Genomic DNA, 21,635 nt, shown 5'->3' with positions numbered 1-21,635 from the left:
CATCAGGAGAAATCAGGAAAGGCTACATTTTTAAAAGTATGTTTGAGGGCTTCCCTGGTGGCACAGTGGTTGAGAGTCCGCCTGCCGATGCAGGGGACACGGGTTTGTGCCCCGGTCCAGGAAGATCCCACATGCCGCGGAGCGGCTGGACCCGTGGGCCGTGGCCGCTGAGCCTGCGCGTCCGGAGCCTGTGCTCCGCAACGGGAGAGGCCACAGCAGTGAGAGGCCCACGTACCGCAAAAAAAAAAAAAAAAAAAAAAAAAAAGGGTGTTTGAGGGAGGTACTAAGGAATGGGCAGAATTTGACTGGTGATGGGAGGCATGGGGAAAAAGCATACTAAGAGGGTATCCTGTGAGGAGAGGGATGAAGGTGGAGAGAGTCTTGGGGGGCAGAAACTGGTCCAGTTTAACTGAGACACAGAGTGTGTAAAGGGACATCTCGGGGGAGCAAGTGGGAAGGGCAGATCTGCATCAAGGGTCCTTCAATGCTGTGTCAAGGGGTTTCAAAGAGAGTCTCAAAGTAACGGGGATCCTTTGAAGCCTTTGGGAGGGTTGCGTCAGTCAGGATGGACTCAGTGCTGCTGCTGTAATAAACGACCACTAAACCCCGATGGCTTAAGACTGCGAGCTGGACTTGCCATGTATGCTACATTCAGCTGCAGCTGCACTGCATGCCGTCCTTACACCGCCTTACCCCAGGACTCAGGCCGGTGGGGTTGCTGCCGTCTGGGGCGCACCGGTCCCTGCGGGAGAAGGAAGAGAAAAGCTCTGGAGGGTCTCACCCCAGCGCTTGAGTGTTCTGCCCAGAAGTGACACTGCCCCTTCCAACAATACTTCTGAGAAGCATGCCTTGACCCCGTTGCTGAGAAGCAGTGGCTGGAAGTGCATTATGAGAGGTGCTGATGGTCAGGGTGCGGGCGGGTCCCAGCCGGACTCTCAGATGAACATCTTCTGGTAGAGGGTGTAGGACTGAATGCATTTAAAGGATAATGGGGTACAGCTGCCTTCTGAAAGGCTGTTGCAACCATCCGGGTAGAAAAGAATTACCTGCTTAAGTAGGAACGAGGAGAAGGGGACGAATGGACAAAATGTTACAGAAAAGGGTTTGTAGACTGGGCCGACCATCTGGGCGAGGCGGTGAGGGGCAGGGAAGACTTGAAGATGCCCCCCATTTCCAGTCTGGAAGGCTCAGGACGGCAGTGCCAGGAGTTGGAACAGGGAATGGGGAGGGAGCACCCGTTCTCTGCGACGAAGTTGAGTTACCAATGGAGGAAAAAACGGTGCTTACCCGTTTTATTGAGCAAAACAAAAGCAAAGCAGAGCCCGTTCAGTTGGCAATCAACCCATGAGCACCTGGTCCTAGCCTTGCACAGCAGATCCGATGATTCATCGTGAAATGCTGCTGGGAAATAAGCCGTCCATGAGGCTTATCCACAAGGCTGGGAAATAAGCCTCCTCAAGCAAGTTTTTTTTCTTTCTTTTCAGAGGACTCAAACTTTTGCTCATTTTGACCGTTTTGAATGGAAAATGTCCTAGCTGTGTGTAGAGTGCCCGACTTGTTGCCAGCTCCGTTTAAAACAAGTGTCACATTCATCTCTCTCATCCCCACGTCATTCCCGATGTTTTGGTTATGGAAGGTACTTGGACTGAATGAAGGAATTCAGCCTTTCGTATCAACTCGGGGACACTCTTATGACATTGACCGCGTCCTCTTTATGGTTTAAGATGTGGCCCAGCGTGCGCAGTGCGTCCTGTAGACACATGTCTGCATTGCTGGCCCCGCCCTCCCCTGCCGGCCTCTTGGCAATCGTGTACGGTTCCTGGAGACTCTCCCTGTGTTAACATCCTTGCCCGAGTACCCAACGCCCAGCAGGCAAGGTGAGCAAAACTCTCATTTGAGTCCAGCCAGTGCACGGAGTGAGAACAGAAGAACGAAAATTTGGCTGAAGACTTGGGGCATGAGATACACTGTGAGAACCAGAAGAGATAATTCCTAACTCAGTGACCAATCACAGGTAAGGAAATGTTCGTAAGTCTTTAATTCCCAGCACCATCGCTGCATTCTCATTGCCCATCATATTAGCCTTTGGCGCCGGTATCCTGTCTCGATCGGTTTCCAGATTGTACCCTTTGTACTGTTCCTGGAATGCCCCTCCCGCGTGACCCCTCCATCAGAAATCATATTTAGTCTTCAAGACACAATTCAGGTGACAGCTTCTTCGAGACGTCTTTCCAAGCTCAGGCTACAATTAATAGCCTCCTTCTGGGTCCCTTTTCTACTTGATGGGATCTTTTATTTGTTCTTCTTCTAGAAGTTTGTGGTGGTGTGTTTTTCTCCCACGAAATTATGCCTCAGAGTCAAGAGCAAGACCCCAAACCTTTCCTGGTTCTAGAAGGTGTTAGACCTCCTGTTGCTGTTAGCTGAAGTCTTCCTCTGGGACGAGACTATGTCTTTTAGCAAAATCATGCATAAAGTCCAACTCAGACAATGCCGCCTTGAAGAATTCTGTTCACTGCGGCTCTCTGATGCCACTGCCAGCAGGAAATTCCTCACCACATAAGCCTTGGGATGTGCTAAATGAAGCTGGAATTTCTTTGTCCTGTTCAGTCTACAGCAGGCCGTCATGGCATGGCATTTTGCTTCTCCTCAGTAAGCTTCAAGAGGTTTTACAGTTCAAATTAATAAGCCTTCAAAATTCATTTCACTGGGACTTTATGAAGCTTGCTTTACTCTAATACAATTGTCAATGCAAGTGACTCTCTGGCTTATTTGCTTGAGAATATGACCTACACCAAAAATTACAGGAAGGGTCAGCAAACTAAACGGGTAGCTGCACTTAAAGGTGTGTGGGACGTTGCCCATGAAACCTCAGCAGTAACGGTGCCGATATTTTTATGGCTCCCCAGTCAGTACGGGAAAGGTCAGCAAGCAGATCTTCTGAAAATAATCTTCAGTTTTTCTTTTCATAAATGACCGATTCAACAATATGGACTGGAGATATACCTCGATAAAAACTTTCAAGTTCGATGTGTGTTATTTACTTAATGAATTCAAATATTTATTGAATGCTTACTACGTACCAGACACAGTTCTAGGCACTTGGGACATAGTAGTATATAAACCAGGCAAAGATGCCTGCTTCGTGGAGCCTTTTGGACAGATCACCTCAGCACTGGTAGGTCTGTTCGCATTCCTGGAATGTGGATTTTATTGTGCTCATTTTATGGTGATAGACTGAAGCTCCCGCAGAATAGGAAGCTTGATCAAGATCAAAATAGCCAATCAACAGACGCGTCTGAATACACATCGGTTCTTTTGTTTGCAGGTATTTCCTCTGCTGGATTTTCATTTCCCAAAATTGTCTTCTTGAATGTTCCCCAGGGGGTAGGTGTTTCAAAAAAATGAAGATTCCGTGTTCCAATGTGTTTGGGAAATTCTTTTTGGTCACAGGCTGGGTTCTAGAAGCAGCTGCTGAGGTGCACGTTTGCACAGAAGAAGATTCTGAGGACATATGCTCTTAGGATCGACACCTGGGGAAGAGAAGGGACGGGCTGGAAGCAGGATCAGACGGGGGAGGGCAAGCGGCGGTGCAGTCTTAGGGGTGGCCTCAGATGGGGCTGCGGGGATTCTGAAGACGAGGTGAGACTGCAAAGCTGTCCTGAGTGTGGGGAAGCAGCCAGGCAGGCCTTTACATCCCCAGGCCAGTCATCGTTTGGCTGTGGCCCATCCCCGGAAGGAACCATGACCTTGGACAAGGTAGCTCAGTTCAGCAGAGCCAATCACCAAAGGTGGCCAACAGCTGAGGGGTGCCCCCAGGGGCACTGCCAGCAGCTGGGCCGTGAGTCCTCCTCCAAAGGGACATCCTGGGGGCACAACACAGCATCCAACGGACTGTGGTATCTGTAAGCACGAGATTGAAATTACTTGAATACTCACTATATTTGACATTGTATTAGATACATCCACGCGTGCAGTCTGGGCATGGAACATGGCCCAGCGTCTGGGTACACAGTCCTGAAGCTGGATAGCCAGGATTTGACCATGGGTTCCACCACTTAGTAGCTATGAGACCTTGAGTGAGTAACTTGCCCTCTCTGTGCTTCAGTCTTACAGATAGGTGTCTGTAAGATGGTGAAGAAAAATAGTTTCTGCATCGGAGGTTGTCGTGAGGATTCAGTGATAGAATATGTGTTAAGTCCTTAAATTATTTATGTGTGAAGTCCTTACATAGGTGCCTGGCACATAGTAAGCTCTCAAAAAATATTAGCTGTTCTTTTTTTTTTTTTTTTTTTTTGCGGTACGCGGGCCTCTCACTGCTGTGGCCTCTCCCGTTGTGGGGCGCAGGCTGCGGACACGCAGGCTCAGCAGCCATGGCTCACGGGCCCAGCCGCTCCATGGCACGTGGGATCCTCCCGGACTGGGGCACGAACCCACGTCCCCTGCATCGGCAGGCGGACTCTCAACCACGGCGCCACCAGGGAAGCCCAAATATTACCTATTCTTGTCCTCCTATTTAATTGATCCTCCCAGCATTTCAGTGAGTTTGGTGTGACGACCCCATCTCACCAAAGAGGAAGCTGAGGCTCAAGCGGTGACTTTCCCCTTGGTGACAAGGAGCCAGGAGTCAAGGACAACTGGGTTAAGCTGATCATTACACCAGGAGACCTCAAGGAGGATGGGGTCAAATACCGTAATACCTGCATCTCTAGCTTTGGTTCCAAATTTGCTTTAGAAAGAAATCTGTTCCCTGCACTGTGCCATTCCCATCTCCTCTAAAAGTCAGAATTATGTTTACGAGAACCTCCAAGTAGAGGTTCCATAAAAGTGTTAGATTTTCCTCAATAACAAAAGAATTTAGTTTTCAAAAATAGCATTGCTTTGTTAGGAAGCGTGATAACAGTCATCCTTTTGGGTATTGTCCCTGGCTACTATTCAAAGCCAAGCCCACTATCCTTTCATTGTTTTTTATTTTAGATCAGGAAAGACCTGAAATTTGGCTCTGAAAATTTCCTTAATTTGTAAGAAGAAATATTCCCCTGGAAGTCCACTTGTTAAGAGCAGAGAGGAAAAACAAAGCTCTAACAAGAAATGAACAGCCCTGAAACCACGGGGTTTTCAGAATTAAACTGCTGGATTTCCATGTCACATCCTTTCTTGGCCATTCTCTAGCTATATCTGCCAAAAGTAACAAAACTTTTTTCTCCAAGCAAAAATCTTCCTAGGTAGTGACACTGATAATATTTCCCCAAGCAGAGCCTCAGGGAAGCATCTGGGCCGAGCTTAAAGGCAGAGATGAGCTGAATCATCTCCCCAGGGAGGGAGGGTTCGTTAAAACAGTTTCAGACAGAGGAATAGTCACCTTCTGACCTCTGAACAGAGTTGTCTGGAAGTGTCCAGAATGTCTGCTTCCAGAAACATTTCTTCCTTTGTTTCATCCCCATCGAAAAGTACTTACACGATACCCGTTCACCTCTGGGGAAACAGTAAAGATGCAGGGAGAGAAATCATACATATGGTCCCTATAGCCTTGGAACTTACGGTCTGAGACGCAAACATATGGAAAAAAGATACATGGACAGGAAGAGATCGTATGTCAATACACGGCCAGACATAAATTACAGTATTTCTATCATATCTACCTAAACCTTTTCTCTTTCAGCTTCAGCTTCTCTTTATAACCGAGGGAAGGCAGGCCTTCCGCCCAGCTCTAACATTCTATGAGTTGAGGATGAGTGAGCCTGGAAATTGGTGCAAGCTATGAAAACCCCAGTAGAGCTGGCCCTGGCAGATAAAGGAAATCTACAACCTTCCTAGATTATGGAAAAGACAAGCCTGCCTAAACTGTCAGAACGATGGGGAAAGAGACGGCTTCTGAACCTGAAACAAGAAGCAACCCAAAAGTCCACCGACAGTTGGATGGATAAACAAAGCAGGCCTATCCATACGATGGAATGTCATTCAGCCCCAAAGAGGAAGTAAATTCGGACACGTGCTTCGGCATGAATAAACCTTGAGGACATCGTGCTAAGTGAAATAAGCCCGTCACAAAAGTCCAAATATTGTACGATACCGCTTGTATGAGGCACCTAGGGTAGTCAGATTCACAAACACAGAAAGTAGGATGGTGGGTGCCAGTGGCTGGGATGGGGGGTGGTGAGAGTTATTGTTTAACGGGTCCAGAACGTCTGTCTGGGATGACGAAAAAGCTCTGCAGGTGGATGGTAGTGACGGTTGCACAACGTTTTAAGTGTCCCTGATGCCATGGAGTTGTGCACTTAAAATGGTTAGCATGGTTATTTTGTCATGGATATTTTACCACGAAAAAGAAGAGTTCCCCCACACAGACATCAAATTTTTTATTTTATTTTATTTAAAATAAAATATTTGTTTAAATTATTTATTAAAAATTATTTTAAATAAAAGATTTTATTTTAATAAAATATTAAAAACAGTTTCAATAATCCTTAAAACACCCCACACAATTAAACCTCTTTCATCTGTTCGTTCAGTTCTCTTTAACTAATTCTTGTACCACTGGCTCATGGGTCAGCAAGCTGCTTTTGCAGAGCTATTTGCTTTTGGACTGGAGACAGCCGAGAAACGTGACTCTTGTCTGATACAAGCTGTCAGAGTTGTGTAAGTGACGCCACCTTGATTAAACTCCCAAACCTGTACGCATGAGAGTATTTTGCCAAGAATCAACAGTTTAGCGCACCTGCTATAAGCCTTTCCACTAATGCTTCGAGACTATCCTTGGTTAAAGATCCAATTGCTAACCTGGATATTATAGAAAATTCCGGCAAGTACGAGGGGAAAGCAAAAACCACCTGTTGAGAAAAACTCTGAATAGTGATGGTTAATTTATTACAGTTACTAAGTGTAATAACCTCACTGGTCCACAAGGCTCTAGTTGGTGGCTACCTTCAGGGAGGGATGTATTATAGGCAGTGAGAGCGCTGGCAGACCTGCAGGAGCTCCTGTCAAACGTAAAATCTCTGAAATATATTTATATTAATAACATACTACCTGTGAAAATTTAACTTGGGCAACCTGAGTTCTCTTTTCACTTGACCGTCTTCCTGTGTAACTCTTGTCAGTGTTGACCTATTTACCAAATAGACAACGTACAAACAAACCCAATCATTTCTATCATCCCTCTGTATATAATATGAAAGAATGAATCTCTGTAACTGCCCAGGGACCTTCTGGGAAATAACATATGTAGTTTAGGTGTAAAATCTATTTTGAAATTTTAAAATATTAAACAGTGCGGGGGGCAACATTTAATTTTTCATTTAAGTTTTAAAGTTCTTAGAGGGGGTTTTGAAAGGATCATAGTTACCTAGGAAAAATGTGATTTTAGCTTGACTACTTATTCATCAAAATGACAATATGATATTTCGAAATACACTGAGAAGATAACACAGCTGTTAGGTAGGGATCTTAGTTCTTTAAGATGTGAGGAACTTTGAAATTTTAAAAGTAATCAAGATAAAAGTCAGCACGAAGCACAAAAAGTTACTCCTAACATATGGCATCTCGCCTGCCTAGGAAAATTATGATAAAGGTAAAGAAAGATCTTTTGCTACTGCTTATTATGAGCAGATGAAATATTCTAAGACCTATAGTCATTTTAACAGAAAGGAAACCAAATTCTAGTTTTACATGGGTCTATTACCAGGAAGGGAGTCACAGAACTTTTAATAAAATTAGCTTACGGATAAACCCATGAGAACTGAGTAGAGTTTGGCAAATTCAGACACACTCTTACACTTTTTTAGATTTGTTATTTCCAGGTATTATAATCCAAGGCAAATCAATCACCTCCACCCACACCTTCCACAGGTGCTGCAGCCACTGGCATTCTACCCTTTACTAAAGTCCTCCACGTTCTGGAGCCACCTGACACTTAAATACAAAGCTATCCTCTTTCTCTCTTGAAAAGTAAAAGCACATTTTATTACTTTGCACATACAGTTGTGCTTATTTGCCATTATTATTCCTCATACAGTCTCAGATAAACATATTATATTGATTATATATTCATATAAAGTATAACTTGAACCAGAGAGAAAACTTAAAGGTAAGTAATTGAAAATTCTCTGTCCTACACAAGTATTTCAGCAGACTCGCAAATCTCACAAACACACGTACTAGGATCCCCTACAGCTACCTACATCCTTACACATGTTTATAAAATGGCAGACAATGAACACGTTTGATAAGTAAAACCCAAAGGAACAGCTTATATATATAACAATAACAAGCAAAGCTATGAATACATATATGTGTATGTACACACATGTACATTCACACAAACACATACAGAACTGATTATATAATTTGCAGAACTCAGTCCAAAATGAAAATACAGGCTCCTCGTTAAAAAAATCTATATATATATCTATATAGAAATTATGTAGCTATATATACATACATATCTGATAAAATAAAAATTTTTAATGGTGACATTCCAGGCATGACCTTGGCTCTGCACAATCACTTTGCCTAATTTATCCTGGTTAAAAGGAGGCCGTGGGGCTTCCCTGGTGGCGCAGTGGTTGAGAGTCCGCCTGCTGATGCAGGGGACACGGGTTCGCGCCCCGGTCCGGGAAGATCCCACATGCTGAGCAGCTGAGCCCATGAGCCATGGCTGCTGAGCCTGTGTGTCCGGAGCCTGTGCTCCGCAACGGGAGAGACCACAACAGGGAGAGGCCCACATACCGCAAAAAAAAAAAAAAAAAAAAAAAAAAAAAAAAAGGAGGCCGTGTATGCTAAATTATAGTGTTTCAACAGTCTATCTTATTTAAAAAATTGTTCAGACATCCAAAAACTGTCCATTAATTACCTTGATTTAATATTAATTCAAGGTTTTAGGTTAACTAAGGATTTTGAGACTTATATTTAAGCTGATACACTATAGAATATAGTAAAAGTTGATATAAAAATTGTCAGAACTAGAATTCAAATTAGTTGAACACGTAATTTTATACTTTTCTTAATTTAAACATTACATAGAAGTAATGTCAGTTTACCTGACCAGGAAACCAGTAAAAAAAAAAAAAAAAAAAAAAACCTCAGGAAGCTTACATTATAAGTAGTCTCTTATGAGAAAACAAATCCAAATCTTTAAGTAAAATGTATCCTTGTATTATAGTCCACGCTTATAAAATCGAGGAAAAGTCATGCAGCTGGTTTTTAAACCAAAATTATTAAACCAGTTTGATTTATTTAACAATTCACCTTGCTTATGTGAACTGAGATTCTTAATTAAAAGATTTCTGAACTAGCAGTTTCTGTAAGAGGACCTTTTTTTTTTTCCTTAAAAGACCAGAACATCTAAAGTACTAGAAGTCCAGTTTCTTTATTTTCTAGAAACTCAGGGAATATTAGATACAGGTAAATGTTTACAATTCTCTATAAACCAATCTGAACAGAACTTCTTTTAGAAAATACATCATCATCAAATTTATATCCTCACATTTATTAATATTCTCCAGAATATATTTCACACGGAAACAACGAGAAACAGAGGTGGTTCTCAAGGACAGATGTACAGAACCACCGAGAACTTGCAGTTGTAGTTCTATACGCTGAGCTGCAGGTCAAAGGTAATCACAGAAATAGTGAAACTCACCCATCGAGTTCTCAAAGAGCCATTCTCCGTTCCGGTGGGCGTGAAATATTTTCTTAATCGATTTGATTCCTAATAGATAAACAAACAACAAAAAATTAACAAATTAGATTCTCCCACCATCCACCCAGCCCAACAGACCATAATGGGTCACCAAGAGAACAGCCCATAAAGGCAGATTTCCAATCCCTGCTTTCACCAAGGAGGCTTAGCTTAGCAGCTGTGCACAGACCAGATGCACAGGGTGCTCTCTCCCCATGCGGTGGAGACCAGCCTAGTGGTCAGATACCCACCGGTCTTGAAGACAGTGTGACCCAGACCCAGAGTTTCCTGACGCATGAGAAGAATGTCAAGGCCAACTAGTGACCCAAGATAAAAACTGGTTTCACTGGAACGGGCAGTGGAAAGAGACTGTTACACAGACCAGAAACAAAAGCAGAAACATAGAATCAGAATTTGAAATATTGAAACCAAAAATCCAAGAAACCCCAGAAAACCAGAGAGTCACCAGAGACGGCGTTCTCTCGCTCCTGGAGACTGACTTTGGGACCCAGGAAAGCGCATGCCTGGGACCAAGCAGAACATGGGACCCTTCTGGGGGCGACACGGTTTAATGGGCTTCAACAAGGAAGCCCACTGGGGCCTTTCTATGAAACAATCTCTAAAAGTGTCAAATTTCCCAAATGTTAAAAACACAAATGCATAAAAACAGAATAAACCTGTGTCAAAGATTTATTTAACTCGTGAATGAGGAAACAAACAGACGAGCTGATTTAAAGAGCGTTTGAAGTACAGTATTTACAGCCACCGAAGAAAGCGTGTGGAATTAGACACCAGGTTAGAGTTTTCTAAATTGGTTTATGTCCATATAGCCATTGGGGTTGACTTTTCTATCCGACAGAAATAATTTGCATCACTATTTGGCATAAATCTCCAAGTAACTTCAGTGAATTTAGGTCCTGATCTGTAGCAAATGGTTAGGCCAGCAAAGACATGGGTTTTGAACCATCCTTGGAAGGGCCTTTGGATCAGGCTCCAGCATGACACCGCAAGGACGCGCATCTCTACTTTGCCTTATTTTCACCTTGTGGATCACTTTGCGTTTCCAGGCAGGCAGGTGGTACAATTAGAAGGGGATTTGGGGCAGTGAGCCTGGTATGGGATGCAAGGCGGCTGAGAAGGTACAGACACGGTAGGGGTGCCCTCGTAAGGGAGTTCCCGCTGGAAGGGGGTCTGCATGGTTTCCTGGAGGAGAAGTTGGGCCGTCAGGGCTGACGAGGAGGCTGTGTGCTGACCCGGGAGCCCATGGGTGCAGAGCTCCCCAGGCAGGACACTCGGAATCTCCCGCAAGACTTTTCCTTCTGTGGCCTGAGGAGTGGGTGCGGGTCGACATCAAGTGGACTGGGTGTTCTAGAAGATGCATTCACGACACCTTGCCCCATCGCTCATGGTGACGGGAGGCCAAACTGTTGCCGCCTTGGCCGTGACCCACGAGCCTTCCCTGGCCGGGAGTGCAGCCCGCGAGGCTCTCGCATTGCACGCCGAGCCCGCTTCCTGGTTCTGTTCCTCCCTTCTGCCCCCCACTCCACACGCGGTACCAACCACCGCTGCAGTTCAAGCCCGCCAGCACGGCGCCCAGGAGGGGCTCCCCGGGGCATCCACTCCATCGCCCCCGCCGTGCCTCCACCTGCCTGTCTCACTCTTTCTGTCTCATCTCAGCCCACAGTCCTCGCCTCGCTGGTCCTCTGCTCACACGTTGCTCTCTCTCTCTCCTCCCGAGCGCACTCAGCTGTCTCCCCACCCCGGCACTTCTTGGCCCTGGGTCCCTCCCCTCCAACTGAGCCCCTCTCGGGGCAATCCCACCCCCGCCGGGCTGCTTCCCACTGTCCCGAAGGGCTCTGCTTTCGGCCCCTCTGTGTTCTGAACCTTCCTCCTGTAAGCCCTGAGGCTTGCACCTTGCTCTGCTCTGTGACCACATCCCTCGCTCACAGCATCTGAACATGCACCAGGTGGCCTGTGGGTCAGGCCTATTGCTCCCTGGGGGTGATTCATGACTTTGGATCATCTCCAGGTGGTCTTTGCAGCCACAGCTTTCTCAGGCTGGCTTCGAGATCCACACATGACCCAAGGCTGGGGTGGGATTACATGTGGACCCCTCCCTTCGCCCCGGGTCCACCTGCAGCTCAGGGCCCTGGGGCTGAATACCTGGAATCAGCTGGTCCCCTTCGGGTCTCAGAACCTTAGAACAAGCCTATAAGACAGCTTGAAAATGGATCCAGGCTTCCTCACTCCGCCTTTCCAATCTGGGGAGAAGCCTGCTATACAATTAGGGCAGATGTCTGTGCCTTTCCTCCAAAGCTAGAGAACCCTGCACAGGCCGGAGCCCTGTTCACTTCTTCTTCTGGCTTAGCAGGGGCCAAAGAGATAAACGTGAGGGAAAAGAGCTGTCTTTCTGGCCTCGCACCCTGGCCATCCCCAACTTTTAGGGGAACCTCTACAGGGCACAATCTCCTACCACCTCTGTGCCTTTGGCTCTGGGCAACATGGCAGCTGAAGCACCAAGGACCCGGGCAGCCTTTCCTCTGATCCTCCCCAAAGGGATCCCGGGGCCCTGGCCCCCTCCTGCGGGTTGTCCCCCAAGAAGGGCCACCAGAGGACCACAGGACTGCTGGCTCCTCCCGGAGGAAGGACCAGAAACTTCGAGCCCAGCGCTTGAGTCCAAGTTCCAGCATCTATTGCTTAAGTGAAAGTCAGCAACTTACTCAACTTATCTCATCCCAAGAGTGAATAACGTTAAGGACCGTCATCCGTCTCACAGTTTTTCTGTGGCTCCAAGGAGATTTAAATAACCTTGCAAACAATAAAGCTTCACCACTCATAGTATCACCACTCATGGTAATAAATATAGTAAATAATCATAGTCATATTTTAGGTGTATCATTAACACCCCTCATCCTGATAACACCCATCGTGGGAACACCTGTCATCCTAGTAGATCTTCTTCAGCAGGTTCTCAGTCTCCCCGTGGGCTCCCTTTTCTTGACCTCATACAGTGGGACCCTGTTTCCCCCATATCTCTTGCCCAAGCAAGACATGCATTACTGCCTGAGGGTGTGTTTTATTTTTTACCCTCTCTGCCCCCACCTTTTCCCAAAGGTTCCCCTACAGACTCCTGCCTCCGACTGCAGGGCAGAGTCCTGACCATCAAGGCTCAATGAGTGTTCTGCACACCGCACGCCATCCCTCCATCCAGCCAAAGCCACACGGGGCCACCCTCCCGCTCGGTCAGTCCCATCTTCAGCCTCAGCTGGGTTTCGATTCCGTTCCAGTGTGGCCCGTGGCATGTCCGTGGTGTGACCCGAACAAGGGTGCCGTGACCAGCACACTTGGGAAATGCTGGCAGAGTGAACGTTGTTTTGTTTTGCTTATTCAGCTGTAAGCCTTTTCAGACGTTAATACACTACACACACGACAGATGTCCCAGCAGGCGATGGCGTCTGCCGTTCCCCAAACCCACTTGACCCTCTTTCCCGGCACGGTGGCTCTTTGCGTCAGTGTCCCGTGGAACAATCTCCTTCACCATCACTCAGGCTCGGCACACGGTGAGGCCCTCCCTCATCCAGCCTGTGGACAGAGGTTAGCCCCGCCTGAAGCCTTTGCTGTCGACAGCACCTCCACCCCCACGTCCAGGCTCCCCCCGCCCCACATCGTACCAATTTCTACCAGACGAAATCTGACCCTGCGCGAGGTTTCCTTCCACGCACTGACTTCTGGCTCGAAGCCCTGTCAGCTCATAGGCTGAGGCAGAGACCTTCATCTTTCCGTCTCCCACAGTGGAAAGCACTTGGTCCAGGCACCATCTCAAGGAAGAGCAGGAAGGGGCCTGCTTGTCCAAACTCAGCAGGAGAGCCAAGGGTGAGGGGCTGGAAGCCGAGGGACGACAGCTGGATTACGTCTGCAAGCCTCTCCAGCACCACCTTCTCTGGAGAGAGAAATTCCCACGTGCCAGGAAGCCCAGGCCTAAGGGCTCCTTGGGGGCCCTGGACACGACCCAGAAGAACCCCCCTCCTCAACAGACAGGGAGAGGCTTATCATCCCACTGCCGGCAAAGCAGGAACGCACTTGTCTCGTAGGCACGGGAAGGGAATTGTCCCTCACCTCTGAGCCCAGTCTGGGAATTTCACTCTCACCTGGGGATCTGGGTTTTTGCCTTCAATTTAATTCTTCACTTCAGCATCCATTCAGCCATGAGCTGGCTCTGTGCCAGCACTCGGCCAGGCCCCGGGAGAGGCAAGGGTGCAAGAAACTTGTGCCCTGGGGAGCCTGATGTGCGCTTGGAGGACGTGGGACGCATGCCTTCTTGGCTTTATCTTCTGTAACAGAGATTCTAGGAGGTGCCTTAGTTGCTGGGGGGAACCAAAGCCTGTTCAGGCCACCAAGGGCCATTGTCGCCATGTTCTGTGACTCCATGACCACAGGGTAAGTTGGCGGTGAGTAACCTAACTGCCCTTTGCTGATAACCATGGCAGGGGACAGAGATAATGTACTGTGAAGTTAGAAGCGCTTAAGCTTCAGAGTCTCTGCCATGTACAAGTCCCTTCCAAGGCCCTGTCCCCGATTTTGCACTGACGATGTGGTACTATTTCCCTTATTTCTGAATTGAATAAGCATTGGTCCCACAAATCCTGGACCTACCCTGAGTGGGTGAGAGGCACATGCCTCTCCATTTATGTCCCATTCCTTGAAAACTTGCAGGACCAGAAGATTCTCCCGAACTTGACAGAAATAAGCTGGTCCTGAACTTGATGTAACGCGACAGGCGTGTTATGTCCAGCTCTCAGGCTTGGTGCATTTGCAGGGAAGACCGTTTCCTGAGCGGATCCTGGAGTTACTGGATCTGAATCTCTGAGACACCCTAGGACCGCCATGTGCTCTGTAGAACATCTGAAAACCCTGCTGCTGGTGGCCTTGACGATGCCCAGAGCCCACCTGGCCAGTGAGCCAAGCCAGGGGACAGGCCACTCTTTTCCCACCCAACCTCGTTTTCAGGAAAACTCTAGTGAACGCTTCGAACATTACCGGTCCTTCAGCCTTCCCAGCTTGTCACTATCCGGTATATTTCCCCCTCAACTCTTTTTTCTTGATGTCAGTGCAACTCATCACGGGCCCTCCACATCGAGGCAAGTAATAGAGACAAAAGTAATGAGCTGTCTTCCCAGTGCCGGGCTTCCCAGCCAAGTAGCAGGAGTGTCGGACCAGCCTGGGGCTCCTGTCCTTCTGCCAGGACATTCCCACCAGCGTCAGCTTCCTGGGGTTCAGCCCCGCTTAGTGACCTGAAACTTCAGAGCGAAATGCTTCCTCGTCTCAGGAATGTCAGAACTCTCTAGGTTCCCTTTAAATGTCTCTAGAACCTCATTCCCCTGTTTACTGCTTCTTAGATGAAACACAGTCCCCCATCCACGCGAAGCGTACTGGACAAGAAAATCCGACTGAAGGCTTCATGGCTGTAATTCATTTGCGCTTCGTCCCATCCCCTTGGGAATGAAAAGGGGCATCTGCTATTGCTTGACAGAACAGCCTCACCAAGAGCAGGGGATGTGCTTTGTGGGTGGAAGAACGGGCCAGGGCGGAGTGGCTGCCCTACAAAATAGGAGGGAGCCCCAGTAATAAGGCAGCCTTTGAAAAAGGACCCCCAGGGCTGGGCCATTCGGTGGGAAACAGATGTGCCTGTGGCCTGAGGAAGGGATCTGCGTCTCTCCCCGGCCCCTGCACAGTCCAGCTGCATGATTCCATCATGCAGCCAGAGCCTCGGGCTTGCTGGGAATAGAGTTGTTTTTTCAGCGTTCAGGTCCAGTGGGCGATCAGAAATTCCCCGTGCTTTCAAGTTCTCAATTAAAACATCAAGTCTAAACAGGGAGCACAAAAGGGACCTCGGATCTAGTGCCCGAGGGAACAGTTAGGAGAAACTCTTTAAAAGGTGTCACCCTCTGCCTGAGGAAAAGGAAGTGATTATTTTCACTTTTTACCATTAGGGTCCTCGCTCTACAGAAAAGTGAAAAGGTTTCGTGCAGGACTTCTCCCCTCACCCATCTGCCTCCCAGCCCCTCCTTAGCCGGACGGATGGTTACACAGGGCCCTCGCCCACCCTCAGGCCGCTGAGAGGTGCTGACTTCCTCCCAAGCCTGACCTCTTACACCATGAGCCCCAGGGTCACCACACAGGCCGGCCAACGCTCATCCCTCCTGGCAGCTGGGTCCACATCGGAAAGGCTTCATTCTGATTTGTGTTGTATTTACAATAGATTGTTTGGATAAGAGTGTTGACTTTCCCCTGATTTTGAGATGGAGCCATGGTTGTGATGCTGTCCCAAATCCCTTAGGCAATCTTTGTGCTGACTCACTTCAAGCCTGACCTGGTGTGTAGGTCTGGTTGATGGAGGCCAGCTAGCTGGTTTAATGTCACAGCCGACCTCTATCAGAGCAGGAGGTGCTCTGAGCCCGGAGAGGGGCCAACACCTAAGCCAAGTCTCTCCCACTCTAGAGGCAAAGCTCTAACCACTGCCCAGTACTGCCGCCTACTCAGCTAGCCCCATCTCCCAGCCCGGCAGAGGGAATAGCGTTACCGGGAGACGGCCGTAAAGCGTTAGTGCTGGCAGTGACCTCTGTGCTCCCAGACCAACGCCATCCTCATTATACAACCGGAAAGAGTGAGCACCAAATGGGCTCGTTCAAGGTTAGCCAACTTATTGACGGAAGACAGAAAGACAATGTGGAAATCAGACAATTCTGTCCTTTCTGTGATGGCTCCGGGCAAAGATTTTATGAGGAAGATGCTGGAAACCAGGACTAACACTTAGGACCGAGATTTGTCCATGGATTGAATTTCTCCATGCTTCTCCCTTCGCCCACATGGTGGGAACACTGAGAGCTGTGTCTGAGCTTCCCCTAAAAATACAGGATTCCTGCACAGAAGATGACTAAGGTGGGATGCTTCTGTCATTTAGGCTGGTGGCCCTTCATATATTGTCACCTGTAACCCTCCTTTACCTGTCCCACCTGTGACAGCTCAGATGGTAATTCCTGATATCTGGCCTCATCATTGATATCTGGGTTACCCCAGAGCAGGGCTAAGTGTGGCCAGAAATCAAAGCCATGTGGTGTGACCAGGAGAAGCCTGGACGTTCCCCTGTCCCCTTTCTGCTGTCCTCTGATGGGGCCCTCGGGCCTGTCTTCTGCAAAGCTGATACCTCACAGCGGGGCTGCCTGGAGGGAAAGATGCTCCATCTCTGCTCAGAGGAGAAATGCACTGCGTCTACAAGCAGGTTGAGTCCCCTTCCTAACCTTGGGCACAGCGTCTGGGGAAGAATCCAGCCTCCTCTCCTCCCTCTTCTCACCTCAGGCTGTTCAAGCCCAAGTCCGTCCTGTCTTTCGCTCCTGGACCCTCTGCTGGTAAAGCGTCCACGGCGTGTGTCCCCTTCCATCTCCTGCAACGCTCTCTGAACTGCTCTGACATTCAGCCTGAGCTAGCCAGAAACTTTATTTTGTTTATTTTATTGATTTTGTTGTTTTTATTTTCTCTTTGGCAGCTCCCATCACCCCTCCTAATTTGGAGCTCCTTGAAGAGCAGAACCCGGCACATCTCATACCTGTCATGTCTCATCCCGGGCACAGGCCGGAAGAGTCCTTGGGGGCCGTCCATCAATGACAACAAAGCCATCCGTGCCATGGTTCCTGTGTCTTGAAAGAGGAAGCCGGCTACACAGGTTTATAATGAGTCTGTCTGTCACTAGAACGTTGGCACTTTCGGGGCAAAGGATGCTTTTTATAGATGCAGCTGTACTGCTTGGGAGCTGACAAATGAGGACCTGGCCAAGTGCAGAACAGGAAATGCTTCTTCTCTGCCTCAACTGCGTGTCTTGAAATTGTTCTTGTCACTCCTGCCTGTGGGGAGGGGAAGGGCCTCTACTGCCTGGTCAGAAGCTTCTCCCCATGGCTTCTGACTAGAACATGCAGGCCGAGAGAGCCTGGAGCAGCAGGTCTGTCGGGCAGGGCTCTGGTTCCTTGGATGAACAGTGTGGTGAATCTCCAATCTGCCGACATTTCTCGAGAAGACATTTCATAAAAAGCCCCAGTTGGGAAGGAATGCTGGCTGGAATCAAGCCACTTCTAAAAACACAGGCAGCTGCACAAAATCCCTGAGCAGTCCGAGACCCAGGAGGGTGTCAGGCTAGGGCGGGAGGCGCTGCATGAGGGGGGTGGGCGGGGCGTGAGGCGGCCTCGGGCAGAGAAGGAGTGAAGGAATGGGGGATGCTCCCCCTTCGGTGGACGGAGTCACTGGGGCTTGTCGGTCTGCAATAGCTTAGCACAGTGTTAGGTGACACTTGGAACCACTCCTCTACTGATGGCCGCAGGGTGAGCATCTAAGAGGCAGGGGTGCTTTGAGAATTCACCTGGGGAGAGACAGTTAGGACCAAGTGTGGTCAGGAAGGCCGAGGGAATTTGTGTGAAGTAAGGATAGAAAACTAAGTACGGGTGTGTGTGTGGGGCGGGGGGTGCATCCCAGGACCAGGGCACGGCACGAAATGCACAAGAGAAAATAAACACCCTGTGTTTGGGGGTATCGGTGCTGTAAGAAGCTTTCACCAGCTGCAGGCACAGCTAGTAGCAGAGAGGACTCAAAGAACAGAATGTGTTCCACGGTGGAGCCTTGAACGCCAAGCAAGGGAGTTGGCTTTTTCTCCAACAAACAAGGGAGAACCACGGGGGGGCTTTGGCACATGGATGGAACGACAAGATGGGAGTTCTGTCAAGCTGACCTGGATGGGGGGCCAGAGTCCCGAGGGCAGAGGGTTAGGGGGCGGCTGCCATGCTTCACGCAGGATGCTGGGACCAGACCGCACTGCTGCCCAAGAGAACGCCCAGCAGGGGACAGAGAGCGGGTGTTTTGGAGGGAGAATCAGTCTCACAGCGGCCCTTCCTGCCTGGGTAATGTGTTCATTCCCCTGCCCGGCTAGCTACACCACCACCACTGAATGAATTGTAAGAAGAAGAGTTTTGACAAAGCGTCGCTTTGGTCCTGCTACTCTTCCATCCAAATCTCATCAGCTTCCCCAGTGCTAAACATAGAAAGCTCAAACTTCTCAGCTCGCCTTCAAGGCCCACACCGGTGATTTTCTCACTTTTTTACATAAAGAAGCAAGACTCTTCCTTCAAAGGTGATCTTAGAAAGCCAAGAGGTAAAACAAAAGCAGAGCAGCTTGGCTCAGATCTGCACACGTCTAGCACATTCTCCCCCTCTAGTCAGCCCCCACTTGCGTGTTTTAGTGCCTAATCCTTCAGCCACCCTACCCGTCCCTGTTCCCACCCACAGAGTCTCTGAGACCCTCCAAGAAAACCCCAGGACCTTGAGGAGCACGGCTGGAGCCCACTTCCCCACTGAGCCTGCTCGGTTCTGCCTTTTCTCCAGCCGCTTTTCGTGCCCGTCAGAGCTCTCGATCTTCTGCCCTGAACGTACCTTGGACCTTGGCAGCTGCTGCAGTTGCTTGCCCACACCCTAACGTGATGTCCTTCCTCACGGTATTTCACTTGCTTCCAAACCTCACCAGGCCCAGCTTATGCCTCTCCCCTGCCATCATCATCGCCATCAACATCACCGCCTTCATCATCACCATCACCATCATCACCAACATCACCATCACCCAGAAAGCTTATCGAACACTTACTATATCCATTTAATAAACATTCTCTCACTTAATCCTCACGTCAACACACACAGGTAGGTATTATTATTTCCCTCCCTTTACGACCAGAACTAAAGTATAACAGACATAGAAAACAAACTTATGGTTACCAAAAGGGAAAGGAGGGAGGAAGGGTAAATTAGGGATTTGAGATGAACAGATATGCATTACTATGTATAAAATAGATAAACAACAAAGACCTACTGTATTTCCTACTATGCACCAAGCACTGTGCCAGGCCCCAGGGGGTGGTGGTGAAAATGGTGGGAACAACCTCTGCTCCCTTTGGAGCTTAAAGTCTGGGGAAAGGAGTCTGCAAGGACCACTGATTCAGAGACGAAATGATGGTGCTGCCGGGAGAGAATTCAGGAAGAGTGAACTTACAGGGAAGATGATTTGGGCAGGTGGTCTGCTGAGTTTCAGGTGCCAGAGTAAAGCGAGTTAACAGATGAAATTGTTCAGAAGCTGATGGAGATGCTGCTTGGGAGCTCAGGGACGCGGGGTGGGAGATGTGGACCTGGGAATGACATAAATAATGTTGACAGCTGAAGATAGGAGCCTAAGCTGAGATCAACGCAGAGAAAATGAAGTCTAGAGACCGGTGCCAAGCCTTGGAGGATGCTGCAGGGAGGATGGACGCTTCCCCGGAGAAGGAATGCTCACATGGTATCAAAGAGGCCGAGGACTGAGGAGCCTTGAAGGGGAAGGGGTAACAGGGTTGACGGGCTCAGGTAGAGCAACCGAAAAGAGCTCGAGTGCTTTCCATTTGACCTAAAGGAGGTTTTTGCTGATTTCTAAGAGCACAGTTTCAATAGAGGGGTGAGGGTAAATGACAGCTTATGAGGGACTCGAGGGGAAAATAGGTGATGAGGAAAAGGTAATAACCGTTTGCTGAATACACCCACATTGAAGAGCTGCTGTGGAAATCAGGCGGTACGGTCAGTTAAAGGGATAAAATGCTGAATGAAATCAGGTTTATCATCACGTGATCTGACCCAAATATGAATACGTTTAAAGACGACCGTCACTGGATTTAAAATAGAACTGTTTCAAGGCATGCCAACTAAAATGGGACCCCCAGAGCTGACCGACCCGAATGAATGGTGGTCTCTGCTCTCCAGTTCCTGTCTGGGATCATGACTTGGTTCAGTTCAGCAGATTCTTTCTTCCTTTTATAACTAAAATTTTAAAAATAAAAGAAACAATCTAGTTAATCCCCCCAAATGTATTTCTCCTTGGGGAAACATTTACATTCTTATAACCCCAAATGCTGAGCCAATAAAAGCAGAGGCAGAAACCATTATTCTTTGTTATCAGCAAAAAAAAAAAACGCAGAAGAAAATGAAAGGCTCAAAGAATTGTGGTGTTTTGGGGAGAGAAAAATGACTTTTTGGTCTTTGTATTTTTATCTTCTCTGCCATCATAATTTAGATAGACAGAGAACAGGCCTGGCAATCGGCCACATCCGTAAGGCCAAATAGCTTGTTTCCCAGAAGCCTTGGAGAAAGACTTAGGGCATCTTCATAAAAGCACCGCAGGCTCAGGCCGGGACCGTGGGAGACCACGGGAGTGATCTGTCCCCATTGAAAGAAACTGTTAAATCCAGCACAAGCATGTATTGATTTGGGAATCGGAAAGATGCAGTCTTCCTAGAATACTCGTCAGGTACTAACCTTTGTTCCAATTCAGGCTCAGACACCAAAGCAGTGAGCACAGCAGTGACAGCCTCGGGTCACAGCCACTCTGCGGAGAGGCTGAGGCAACTGAGGTCATTTGGCTTGAAAAAGAGGAAATGGAGAAAGGATACGGATCACGCGAGTAACTATTAGCTCTTTCTGTTAAGAACAAGACACGAAGGAGTGGTTTACACTCCCCCAAGAAGGCTTCAGTTGGAGATTGGGGAAGAATTTCTGACCACTTGGTTTGTGAACACTGAGTGTGCCGCTAAAGGGCTGTGGAGAGGACCCAGGTTCAAATCCTGCATCCTCCTTTGTGACTCTGAGCAAGTTCCTCACCCTCTCTGTGCCCCAGTTTCCTCCAAAGTGGGAACTAAGTAGTACCTAACTAAGGATTTCACGAATTAATCCAGGTAAAGACCCGTCATAAATGCTCCACAGATATCAGCTCTCAGGGTCTCCGCCGTGACCATTGTCATCCTTTTACCCGAGCGACTCTCATCTCAGTCCACAAGGTCAGGTGTCAAGGAAATGTAACTTTATTTTTCTAAAACTGAATTCAGCGTCTATTTCGAGCCCCCATTTG

General features: G+C 48.2%; 1 protein-coding gene across 1 annotated transcript in view; it reads right to left on the bottom strand.

Moving 5' to 3' along the window:
* Nucleotides 1-17,286, bottom strand: part of LOC136118583 (large ribosomal subunit protein eL15-like) — a 47,617-nt gene extending 30,331 nt beyond the window's left edge. The window contains 3 exon segments of the mRNA XM_065871806.1: nucleotides 10,820-11,002; nucleotides 13,492-13,616; nucleotides 17,280-17,286. Coding sequence (XP_065727878.1) covers nucleotides 10,820-11,002; nucleotides 13,492-13,616; nucleotides 17,280-17,286 — 315 coding nt within the window.
* Between the last annotated feature and the right edge of the window lie 4,349 nt (nucleotides 17,287-21,635).

This window comes from Phocoena phocoena, chromosome 2, assembly GCF_963924675.1.
Source record: "Phocoena phocoena chromosome 2, mPhoPho1.1, whole genome shotgun sequence".
Taxonomy (NCBI): domain Eukaryota; kingdom Metazoa; phylum Chordata; class Mammalia; order Artiodactyla; family Phocoenidae; genus Phocoena; species Phocoena phocoena.
The sequence above is the reverse complement of the archived record's forward strand: the minus strand, read 5'-3'. Positions and strand labels throughout refer to the sequence as shown.